General features: G+C 37.2%; 1 protein-coding gene across 5 annotated transcripts in view; it reads right to left on the reverse strand.

The window, feature by feature from the left end:
- kif1b (kinesin family member 1B) overlaps positions 1 to 12504 on the reverse strand; it is a 67908-nt gene that overhangs the window by 30705 nt on the left and 24699 nt on the right. For 3 of the 5 annotated variants that reach the window (XM_089124244.1, XM_089124247.1, XM_089124243.1), the window contains 12 exons: positions 12308 to 12383; positions 10829 to 10907; positions 10538 to 10680; positions 10081 to 10122; positions 6974 to 7185; positions 4309 to 4388; positions 3956 to 4031; positions 2789 to 2868; positions 2200 to 2306; positions 1896 to 1979; positions 1456 to 1636; positions 899 to 971 (listed from right to left, as the gene is read on the reverse strand). In XM_089124244.1, the coding sequence (XP_088980370.1) occupies positions 899 to 971; positions 1456 to 1636; positions 1896 to 1979; positions 2200 to 2306; positions 2789 to 2868; positions 3956 to 4031; positions 4309 to 4388; positions 6974 to 7185; positions 10081 to 10122; positions 10538 to 10680; positions 10829 to 10907; positions 12308 to 12383 (1233 nt within the window). The remainder of the gene's footprint in view (positions 1 to 898; positions 972 to 1455; positions 1637 to 1895; positions 1980 to 2199; positions 2307 to 2788; positions 2869 to 3955; positions 4032 to 4308; positions 4389 to 6973; positions 7186 to 10080; positions 10123 to 10537; positions 10681 to 10828; positions 10908 to 12307; positions 12384 to 12504) is intronic. The other 2 variants (XM_089124246.1, XM_089124245.1) reach the window with 2 other exon arrangements.

Raw genomic sequence — 12504 nt, forward strand, 5'->3', positions numbered from 1 at the left:
ATCTTGGGTTATGGCAACAATGCATTGGAAACATCAGCAATTGCATTGAGAAAACCAACAAATTCAGACAAAACTAAATCTATAAATCAAATGCTGACTCAAGCTCGAACAGCTAAAAAACACTGCCCAGCAAACAAATACTAAATGAGGTACTAAGTACCCCGTAAATTAATCTGTTAAACATGCTACACAAAAAAACATGCAAAAGCAGCATTTAGAATAAACCAACGAAAGGGACTTTTGTATTACACCAATTTAACTTAAATACCCCATGAAAAGGCTTAAAAAGCATAGTTTGATGATGGCAAGGAAATTTGACAAATCATTTATTTTCTCATTGATGTCATGGGGTCTTTAACTGGTGCATGGCAAACCAATTTCTTACATAACAATTATGGAATTCATACCAATTAAACTAATAAAATACTACTAATTAAAAACCAAATTAGTATTCTTCTGTTGATGCCTCAAAGTTAAATCTCAAATCTAAGAGAGAGAAGTGAATTTTTGAATAAGAAATTCTTGCTGTATCAAACTGAATATGTAAATCAGTCCATATCAGCAATGGGCCATCTGCTATCTCAATCCAGACAGAGTGAATTCAGTTACCATGCAAAGAGGTTCAGCCATGCACTGGGAAAAGTGTTTCTCTCTCACACACATACACACAAAAGTCTCAAGTTGTCAGAGCTAAGAGTGCAGAATTAGTGCTGTTTGGACTTCAGCAGAGCAAGTAGAAAAGTAGGGGACCGTTTTACTCGGTTCATCAAATAGCATATCTCTCCCCACAATCTAAAGAAAGGTCCTGACAAAATTTGGAAGGAAAATAAAGGTCTAATTGGAATAAAAGTAAGGGTCCTCTGATAAACAACAGAAGAAACAAGAGATTCAGCCTTACCAGTCTCTGTTGCTCAAGTAGCTGGTCCGCTTCCTCCTTCTCTTTTTTGTACAGGATCTCCATTTCTGTAAGCCTGATATAATACAGTGCAAGACCACTGCATCAAAAAGCTGCTCTTTCTTACGCTCAGTGCATTTGCTTTCCGCAACATAATCCTAAAAATCCTTCTTACGATAATTCAATTCCTATGTGCTCACATTCCATGCCAAGAGCTTAAACTTCACAAAATGTAGATTTTGTCTTTTCTAGCTGCTGGGTGGCCCCCGGCTTTGGTTGGCTAGATCCAACCCTAAACTATGCATAAGCTGGAATCCCTCTAAGGAATTTTTTCGACAGTAAGGCACTTACAATGGAAGTACAAGGGCAAGGCAATAAACACTCAGAATGTGTTACCATAAATGTGTTAACTAGAAACTAGAGAGAATGTATAGTATTTGCTACTACTTACTAAGTGCCTGAAGGGTTGAGTCAAAATTATTTCATATAACCAATATAACTCTTGTATTAACCTTGGAGTTATCTTTAATAATATCCCATGATTATTATTTCTTACATACCTCTTCTCCATCTCTTGCTTCATGTCGATACCCTGTTTCTCCAGCAGTTCTCTTTGGGCAAAGGTCCAGTCCACTGGCTCTACAGGGGTCTCCGCTGTCGGGGTCTTCTCGCGCTCAGCGCGGGCCTGCTCAGGGTGGTTAAACCGGAAAACGTGGTTCTTTCCCATGATAATGCGGTTACCTGAGGAATGAGCAAGTATGTACACATTGCAAGGGCTTTCAGTATCACAGTTTCAGTATTCGTATCGTAATCATAAACACTAGTTTCAACGTTTTCACTGCATTTTGTTATTATTCTAGTTATTTACTTACAGTGGCTAATAAACTCGCACATTAACAAATAATTTGTTTTTATCACGTTAGTTTTCATATGCCTACAAACAATCAGATTAAACCAGAGCTTAAGAACAGTACTGTGCAGACAACTGTCAGTGGCTCACCTGAGCGCAGCTGGACAGCAGAATTCACACGTTTTCCGTTCACATATGTTTCAGATCCCTCACATGGCTCCAAAGTGACAATTACTGTAGAGACAGAAGACAATACACTACCTCCAGCAGCAATTTCAGGTTTTCATTGAGTAAGTGTAATTAACAAAGTTAATCGGATATACAGGAGAGGAAATAATCTTTGACAAAAGTTAATTTGCACTGAGCTGATCATGTCCGATGTAAAAGTGTTTTATTGTTGGCAATTTGAAATGAAAACAGATAAATGGATCAAAAGATGCAAGTGAACACCTACCATTTCCGCTGGGGTTCCTCTCACTGCGGAAGATACAGTGCTCCTCCTTGATGTGCGCTCCGCTCAGAACGATATCCTGACGTCTTTCTGCGTCTGCCTGGCCCACTCTGTCAAAACAAAGACATTCATTTGAATTACCACAAGGATACTCCAACATTACATAACAGCAATGTGCGATGCAACAAGTTTTTAGGTTATATATACTTGTTATATATACTGTTCTAATGAGGATACTCAACAAAATGGACATTGACAATTTGTTATTAGTGTTATTGTTCGTTCAAGCGTGAAAGAGAACTTGATTCTATAATGTAACGCTAGCCAAAGGATGATGGGGAAAAAAAGGATGCTGTGTTATTGCTGTCTGTCTGCTAAATATTTTTAACGCAGTGATCTGAACAAAATGTGTGTGTTGATACAACTGGAGAAGTACAAAAACTCACGAGAAAATCCTAACATAAAAGCAGTAAACAACACTGTGTCCTTTGAAGGACCCTTGACTGGTTGGATCTGTAGCAATCATAAGATGCCTCAGTGCAACATCCAGACAGCTACAAAACTTCTGACAGTTATGAAAGTGATTTCATACCTTGTTATTCCATCTTTGATATAATAGAGCAGACATTCTGACATCAAAGGATCCTCATTCAGGTTCACCAGGTGAGGGGTCTGTGGGGAAACAGGGTCAATGAGAATGGCAGACAGGTCAAACAGTGCCTGATGTCACTACAGCTATAATTACATTCACAGGCCAATTAAAAAGTGAAATAATGAGATTAAATGCCATCTCAGTAATTATAATGAATCAGAAAGTCATACAATTTGGCTTCTCCAAGGGCTGATAACATACTATATTAGCCTCTATGAACTAAACAACTAAAAACTATTGCACAACATTATCTATTTCCATACAACCAACCTTTTGGGGTGAAAACACCCCATTAAAGTCAGTATAGAGTTCACATGGCCTTTCAACGAAAAGCTATTGGATAGCCAAAATGACAGAGAGATGTCATTGTCATAGAGGGAGAAAAGGAGAGAAATTGAATGAAAACATGAATAAGTAGACAAATAAAAAATGACAGATGCCTTGTTCTAAAGGCAGGCTAACTGTGTTGATGAGTTTCAGGGAGGAACGCCAAGAAGACAATGAGATTGTGGTAAACAGTGCTTTCTGGAAGTACTTCTTGTAAGTGAAAACATCCGGTCTAACCTTAAACCAATAACAGCTCTGAAGTATTCGAATACTAAATCCGAAAACCAAAAATTGTTTGTCCTATTTATGAAAATAACTGATTTGATTAGACTCATAAGAGTCGTTCGTTCTTGAAAACACTACAGCATGCTGATGGATTTACATCCATTTCTATTTCCTACGGTCACTAAAATTAAGTGTGATGTGGGAAAATATTCAGTAATATTCAGTAGTCCACAATTATGGCTTGCTACATGAACTCAATAGGCTACAGTAGGGATTTTACAGATATAAAATGGGGGGGAAGTTAAGGTGATTACAAACCTGATTAGAAGAATAAACACTAAAGTCTTCAATAGACAGTGACGTTGGTCTATCAGGACCAAACTAATAGGATTCCATTGCAAGAGGCAAGCAAAACAAAAGAAAAAAGGGGGGGAAAAAAAGAATGGAGGGAGAATGATGGATGATGAAATACAAAGAAAGAAAGGCCCAGACATGTGGACATGAGAAGGAGCTGACTGTAATGGCGATTAATAATAAGGAGTTCATGTGTTGTACCTTTTTGGGAGAGAAGACACCCAGGGTTCCCCCATCCTCCCGTATGGCCACTCCCATCTCTGCCAGCAGCGCCTCTCTGAGGGGAGGGAAGGAAAACATCATAGACATTACAAATCAACACATTTTTATAAACTTTTTAGTTAGCATCAAAGACATCTGGAACATGTATATTTAATACTTGAATGCACATGTTAGTGTTGAGGTCAGTGTGTGATTTGACCGCTACATGAGTCTGGTACAGACTCGCACCAGCTGAGCACGCGGGCACATAGCAGACACTCCTCACGAGCATAAAGGGTATGGGCACAGCGACAATAGGAAGGGAGCCAGATGGCACCCAAGCCCTCACTGACCTCTCCATACGGATGGCCTCAGTCTTCCTCAGCTTCTCCTCCCAGGTCTCATTCAGCTCGGCTATGATCTTCTCAGACTCCTAAACGACCACAGAAAAAGAAGGTCAGCATATTTTAAAGGATCATTTGGAAGTTTATGCTGGGAGGTATAAGACACAGTCTGAAATGGCTAAATATTGCTGGCATGAAAATATCATTAAAAAGTTTAGAATCTATTTAATGTTTTTTAATGATCACCAAGGCTACATTTACAATCAAAAATACATTAAAATAGTAATATTCCACAATATTAAACTTTTACATAATAGTTTTTTATTTTAAAATCAATTTATTTCTGTGATGTCAAAGCTGAATTTTCAGCATCAGTCTTCAGTGTCACAAGATCCTTCAGAAATCTTTCTAATACTAAACTGATTTAGTGTTCAAGAAACATTTGTTTTTATTATACTTCAATTTTGCATAATACTTTTATTTATTAATCACAGTTAATATTAATCTCAACATATATTAAGTTGTATCTATTAGGTCATGCACTGTGAACTAACATGAACATTATTATTAACTAACATTAACAAAGATTAATAAATGCTGCACAGATATATTTATCATTGTTAGTTTATGTTAGTTAATGCATCAACTAATATAAACAAATGAAGTGTCATTTTTTTCTACGTATATAATTTATATCATCTAATATCATTTCATACATAATCTATAATTAGCACCAGGTCACCATTTCCACACATTTGCCATTATGAACCTTTCTAACCTGTACATAATACTAAGAAGCTTAAAGCTTATTCTGCTATTCAGCGCCATGAGCACATCTTGCTGTACGTTAAATCAGACATAAGATGTGGGAAGGCCATATTTCAGGGTCCTATGGCAAAAAGGGAAAATCTAGGCAATAAGCCTGTCTACAAAGGGTCAAGAGCAATAAACACAGTTATATACGGGAAGCCCAACTACACACATTTTTATTTTATTGTGTCTGTCCCTTATTGTCCTTGGCTGGAAGGAAAACAAGAACCATCTGGCCTGAGGTACAGGAAGCTCCCCTAGATCCTTCCTAAAGGGTTAACACCCCTGCCATCTGTTCAGAAAGTAACACTGTGGCTTCTTCAAACCTGTGATCTGATGCTTCTAAGAAACCCAGATCACAACAGACGACTGGATAGATCGTAAGTTTACGTAAGCTTTAATTAAGATTTTTTATTTTTGAAAGAAGTCTCACCAAGGATGCATTTGCTTGATCAGAAATGAAGTAAAACAGTAATATTGTGAAATATATAATCTACTAGATTTTTGTAACATCTTAAAATGTATTCCTGTGATGACAAAGCTACATTTTCAGCAGTCACCATCTCAGAAGTCATTCTAATATTTCAAAACATTACTGTTTTCTGTGTATTTTTATTAAACAAATGGAGCCACGAACATAATGTATATTTACAAGTAAGAAATTGGTTGTATGCAGGGGAAATCACAGACATCATGAAGTGAGTGATGAGCTCCAAACTGGCTTCTATCTGATTATGTTAAGGATTGAGGGCAAGGATGCTCTCACTTTTTATTATAGATCAATATTTTTGGCCAATACAAAAGAACAGGTCTATTTCTGTCTGATTTCCTGACGAACTGCGTCGGAGGTTGACGTCACTAATGCGAGCCACTTGCCGTAACCATGGAAACTATTGCCTGGAAGCTGTAGCCACGTATACTTTCCCTCTCTTTTCTTCCCTTACCATCTCGCACATTCACAGAGTCTCAGTGAATGGTTTCAAACCACTTCTGGGAGGGAAAGTATGACAAGACAATCTTTTCACTCCCTCAAATAATATAATATAATATAAAGTAGTACTAATAGTATAATGATAGTAGTTTTGTTTTACATGTAATCTTAATCTAAATCTCATCTTTTTTTTATATATTTATTATTTATATTTATATTAACGTCACTTTGTACAGGCCCCGCCCACGACTGCTGACAGACTCTTCCGTATTAGCATAGTTCCCACCCTGAGCAATTTGTACACTGTCCGCCATTTTCTCCAGGCCGGAGCAGCTGTAGCGAAAAGAATGTCTCGTAAGCAACTCGGGTGTTTTGTTGTTGGATGTAAGGGTGAACATAAGTCTTCATTTACTCCCGACATAGTTGTATTTTTTAAGGGAATGCACCCTTATACCCAAATTAATTTATGTCCGTGCAAATCGTTTTACAGCAGACTACTTTGTGAACAAGGGTACATAAGGGAACTGACAGTTTCTGACATTTTCAGTGCGTAAGATTGTCCCGTTTTGTTTTTGGGGCACAACCCATGTCATAGCCGTTTACAGACAGCTGGCATGTCAGATATCATTCATTAAGACAATCTGTCAGGAGGAACGCAGAACAACACAGATGAAGTCCTTTAATTACCTCTCAGGTTACCATGGAGATCCAGAGTAGATATACATATGTATGAGAACATGCAAATCATTGTGAGTAGAGCATTTTGAATATAAAAGGTCACCAGGTGCCTGAAGCACCCCCATTATCCTATTACACATTGTTACCTAATTAGATTTGATTAATTTAAGAGGAAACCTCTTTTGACGCCAGGAAATGGTTATTAACTTAAGCCCTTGAACCCTTCTTTTGTTTCTAAAACGCTTTTCTGTGTACCTTCAGCCTCTCGATGGCCTCTTCTCCGCCCGGCGTGGACATGATGCGCTCCTGGATGCTTGAAACGGACTGCAACCCTGCCTGGCTACACAGAGAGCCTGAGGACGGAGAGGCTGTCAGGCAGCCCATAGGTGCTGTGGAGAAATGGCCAGGCCGTTGGTTCTCTGAGGCAAGCAAGTATCTATGCTTATTGTTGTGTATATCTTTCAGGTCTGAGCCACAGAGGAGAGACAGACGACGCAAAGAGGGAGAAGCAAAAGTGGTGGAGACAGAAATGTAAGAAAGAGTACAAGAGACAGACAGACAGAGAAAGGAAGAAAAAGGACAAAGAGGAGGAAAGACCAATGTGAGACACACAGTTCACATCAAAGGATCACAAAAAACACGCCAGTCAGATGCAGTTTTCACCTCAGGTTGTTCAAAGTTGACACATTTATATACCCAATACTTCAAAAATCCAATTCATAATCGCAATAGCATCCTTAAAACAAGATATAAGAGAATAAATCTTGAATTTAACTGTATTTTGTCTAGTTCCATTGGTTTTAGTTTTGTTTGTTTTTTTCACTTGTTTTAAGCACAAACCTCTAAAAAACGGGTTAAAAATAAATTAAACATTAAAACACAATGGAACAAGACAAAATACACTTCAATCAAACACTCATTTTCTTTTATATACTTTTATTATATTTTATTTATATTGTATTATATTTTATTTTATTTGAAAAGCATCAGATTTCAGAGAAAATTGTGATGAAGTTATAGGCTGATTTTCAATTCAAGATACATTCTTGGGAAATAAGTCTTCATTTTATACACAATTTTGCTAAGGTAAATTTGTCCTGTTTTAAGAATATTAATTTTGACTACAGTATATAATATTTTTACATGTTTAAGTATAAACTAAAAATCATAAATTTCAGTATATAATATTTTAATATGAGGATACTACTATTTTATACAATGTTTGCAATTATATGTATGACATAAAAAAAATAAAAAAAAACATGTGACCTTAGAACAGTGCAGCCGAACTTAAAAAGAACATTAAAAGTGATAAATCGCTCTCTTTTTTTTTTTTATTTTGACCTGGGTGAAAACTGACGCTTCTCAGATAGGAGAGAAGAGTTGTGGGGTGGGGTGTTGCATAAGGGCCACAAACCAGGAGAGGAGGGCTAGGGGGTGGTAGAAGAGTTTTATCATAACATGCAGCTATACAAGCTATAAAATGTGTTTTCCACGCGGCACATCATTCTTAAAGTCATGATGCTGTCAATGTTTGGCAGCAACAAAGCTCTTCAAAACACAATTTTGTTACATCTACTGTGACTGGGAGGAGCGTATGCATTTTAAAAACCTCTCCCAGGGAGCTTTACCCCAGTTCAGTCGAGCTTTCTGCCGTATATTCACGCTATTGGATTTTTTCCCCACTTCATTTATCTGAAAAGACTCTCCTGAAGCAACTAGGCCAACATGGCGGAGAAGCAGCACTGCATTACATTACCGTTCATGCGTTCAGATGATGCGATTGAGGCCGCTAGCACACAGACCATGGCAAGCATTTTAGTCAAGTTAAAATGTTCACTTTTTTCCCAGCTCCATATGGTTGAAGAGGTAGAAAGCACAGTGTGCGTTCATCTCTCTGCGTATATCAAGAACTCCCAGACAGATAGAAAAGCAAATAGCCACCTGAGCTCTGATTACCTCCTGCAGCTTTTTAAAAGGTATGCAGAGGTTGTGTAAGAGGATACAGAGAACAGGGATGGGAGAGGGCACAGACGCACTTGAACTAAAGTGCTACGGAAGTACTGAGGCTGTGGTATTCTTACGCTAACACTGCAACAGCTATTCTGCAAATGTAAAATGATCAGACATGCACCTTTTCTCTGATAGATCATTGCTTCGGTTTGTAAACTTAGTAGTGTTCTAACATCGTCAATATCGTGACCTGCAATGAACAGTTAAATCACAATAAAACATAGAAGGAAAAAACAGGACAATAGGACAATATTCTAATGAAAATGATCAGATTAAAGGATTAACATTAATATCACATAATAATACATTCTGTATATTCTCATTTATTCACCCATATCATTCGAAATATAAAGCTGATTTTCAGCTTTAACGTCAAGCAGAATGTCATCCAATAGATTTTTTAAAGTCGCCCAAAAAATTAACTCATTGACTTACAGTCTTCCTTTACATTAATCTGTTTATCACACAAAGCTATTGACTTTAAAGCTGTATTTTGTCTTATTTCATCTGCAAATGTTGCTATAAGCCTAAAGCCGATAAGTTTAAATTAAAACCAGAAATGGAAAACCCAATGGAACAAAACAAAATACATTTTTATTTCAACGTTCATTTATTACTTGATTACTTCATTAGAAAATTTGTAAGATTATGGAAATGACGAGTTGAGAAGCAGTTTTATATTGTTTTTCAATTCAAGATATATAACCTGAAAGCATCCGAATGTTATCCGAAAATTTGTCTATTAATGTATATAATATTTCATTATATGGAATGGATATTCATATTATATAAAATATTACTTTAGTAAATTTAAATGCAAAAAAAACTACTGGTCTGTTTATCACACAAAGTATAGTTGTATGGCTCATTTGGACTACTTTTATGATCCCCTTTGTTTTTAGAATTAGCATACACATAAATCACGTTTCCTTAAATGGAAACGAAAACTAGGATTTGTTTCACAAAAGAAAATAGAGATTAAAATGATAACAAATAGTTTTTTTTATTTTTTTTACATTTTGGGGTGAACTATCCCTTTAAGTGCTTCCAGATGCAGTCTATCAGATCTATCGTGCTGTGGGTGGGGTTTGGGCTTATTTGGAGGAAAGCCTGCCATTAAGACTGCATCATGCCAGACGGTCTATCAAATTAGGCTAAGAGCAAGCATAAAGCCTTCTAGAGGCACGTTAACCCATCAATCCCGTTTTTATCTCGTTTGTCTGGGATTCCTTGTGGTAAAAAACTGAGGCATGCAAAGCCGATAGGTTTGTATTCCAGAAGCGATGAATAAGCTATTAGAAGCGAGAGGGGAGAGCAAAAGGATGTGGCCCCGTCACGCGTATACACACATTTGATTCCACTTCCAAGGCAATCATCCCCCATTGGCTCGACTGAAGGGAAGCAGGAAGAACAGGAGAAGGTTGAGAAGTCAGAGTTGAGAGGACTAGTAGAGGAATGACTGATGGAAGCAGTTAGATTTGACCAGATAAAATATTGTGAAGACAAACATGTGAGGGAAACATTTGACTTTACATTACATAAGTGGCATGTTATGTGTGGTTAAACTGGACATTGTGTTTGAAAACAGTATTGTCTGTTTCTAACCATCATATGTCCATACTAATGCTAATCTCCATCGCATGTTGATGAATGGTTAAATGAAGACATAGAAGGAACAACATGAAGACAATGCAAGCTTTAGATCAGAGCTAAAGAATTCGCCACATGTGAGCACAGTAAGTGACCTCCCATTTGTCTAGCAATTATATGTCAGTGCCCATTGGGGTGCGCTGTGCCTCGACTTACTGTCCAGGATGTCCCCTAGGCCCTGAGCACGGAGCAGGTCCTTCAGCCGTGTCACCTCGTCCTTAAGCTCCCGCACCAGTTTGGCGTTGGGGTCCTCGTTGATGACGGCATTGCACTTGATTTGCTTGGCTCTGTCCGCATATCTTTGAATGAGCAAACAAAGAAAATGATCCAAACAGCCATTGATATCACAAGAGTGTTTTTATCTAGAGCAAGAAAGCCTTCTTATCACAATCAGGATCTAAAAGTGGAAGTCACCTTATTTGATGGCAAGTAGGAGTGAATTCTTACCGGAGTGTGCTGAGAGTTTCATCATAGTTAATGTCAGCAGGGCTCAGGGCGGCCACCATAGCAGTCCTCGAGTTCCCTCCTGGTTAATGAGTACAATTATGCAAACAATTAGAAACATTAAGTAATGCAATTTTGACTTGAGTATTGAGCTAAGATGGGCAAACAAGTTCCACAGACTATAAAAAAAGTGATTGTAAATAGAAAGCGTTTTCTTTTTCTGTTAAATTTTTAATTAATTAGATTTCAAAATGGTTATAACACTGCATTACATTTGACCTTAGAGAGAAACTCTATAGAGTGGGTTAAACTCTCTGTAATAATTTTAACTCAACGTAACAACAAAACACCTCGAGTTAAAAGGGATTAATTTGATAGCTATTGGTTGGCAACTTGGCATCTTATGAGAAAACTAGGTAACACTTTACTTGAAGGGGTGTGCATAAGACTGACATGACACCTTCATAACCATGACATATGTCTTGAATATGAAGTAAGGTTTATGCATGTATATGACAACTGTCATTAAGTGTCATTCGCTCTATAATAACATTTTGAATGCAAATATGACATTGTTCAGATGTCTCTGTTATAAACCATAACATCATAACCTGTCAGTGTCTTTGTCATGACAATTTGACATAAAATTAAGTTAAACCGTCATGTGGTTGGCTTTGACATTGGCTGTCATGAGGCCATTACAACTGTGTCATGAATATTTTTTGTGACTAATTGAATTTGTCATTAAAAAGTTATAATAGCTTCATGACAGCCAATGTCAAAACCAACCACCTGACAGTTTAATGTAATGTTAACCCATAAAGCTAGGTGGTTTCTTAAGTTTGATAATTAATCTGCTATGTCATGTTTATGACAGGTTGTGTAGTCTTAGTAATGTCAAGTTGTCATGACAAAGACACCGACAGGTTATGATTTACTGGTTAATGTCAAGATGTCATAACAAAAACATGTCAAACTATATCATATTTGCATTAAAAATGTCATAACTGAGCGAATGACACTTAATGACAGTTGTCAAAAACATGCCTAAAACTTGCCAATATGTCATGTCATGATTATGAAGATGTCATGTTAGTCTTATGCACACCCCTTCAAGTAAAGTGTTACCGAAAAGTTTAATTAAATCAGTTGAATATAGATAATATTTAGTGGAATAAAAAAATAAGAAGAAGAAAGAAAGAAAATGCATACACACACACGGCTGTTATCAATACAAATGCCTGTTACCAGTGTTGCGCATGCGTTCGGCCAATCAATGTACACTTCATCACTGGTAGTTCCTATAATGCTGGGTTAGACTCTACTCTGAAATGGGAGCTAATTTAGTCCCCACAAAGGGCCTTCCTAGAACTAAATTGTTCTCAGTTCCTGAGGTGCGAACATGCCAAAAAGTGGGTACTTCTGCCATTACTTATAGGCAATATGAAAAGATTCCTCTGGTGTGAAAGCCCCTGTACATACCTAAATTCTCTCTTAGCAGCCATGTCAACACTGAGTCTCGGTAAGGAATGAAGTCTGTCTTCTTTTTTTTCTTGCTCTGTTTCAAAACAGCCAGTAAAACATGTTGTAATGTAGCTCATATATACAATTACTGCTATAATAATAAGGGGCTTTAGGAAACTACTTGATGTATGAGACATCAAGACAGGACACTATTA

This window comes from Pimephales promelas, chromosome 20 (genome assembly GCF_988280905.1).
Source record: "Pimephales promelas chromosome 20, fPimPro1.hap1.1, whole genome shotgun sequence".
Classification (NCBI taxonomy): Eukaryota; Metazoa; Chordata; class Actinopteri; order Cypriniformes; family Leuciscidae; genus Pimephales; species Pimephales promelas.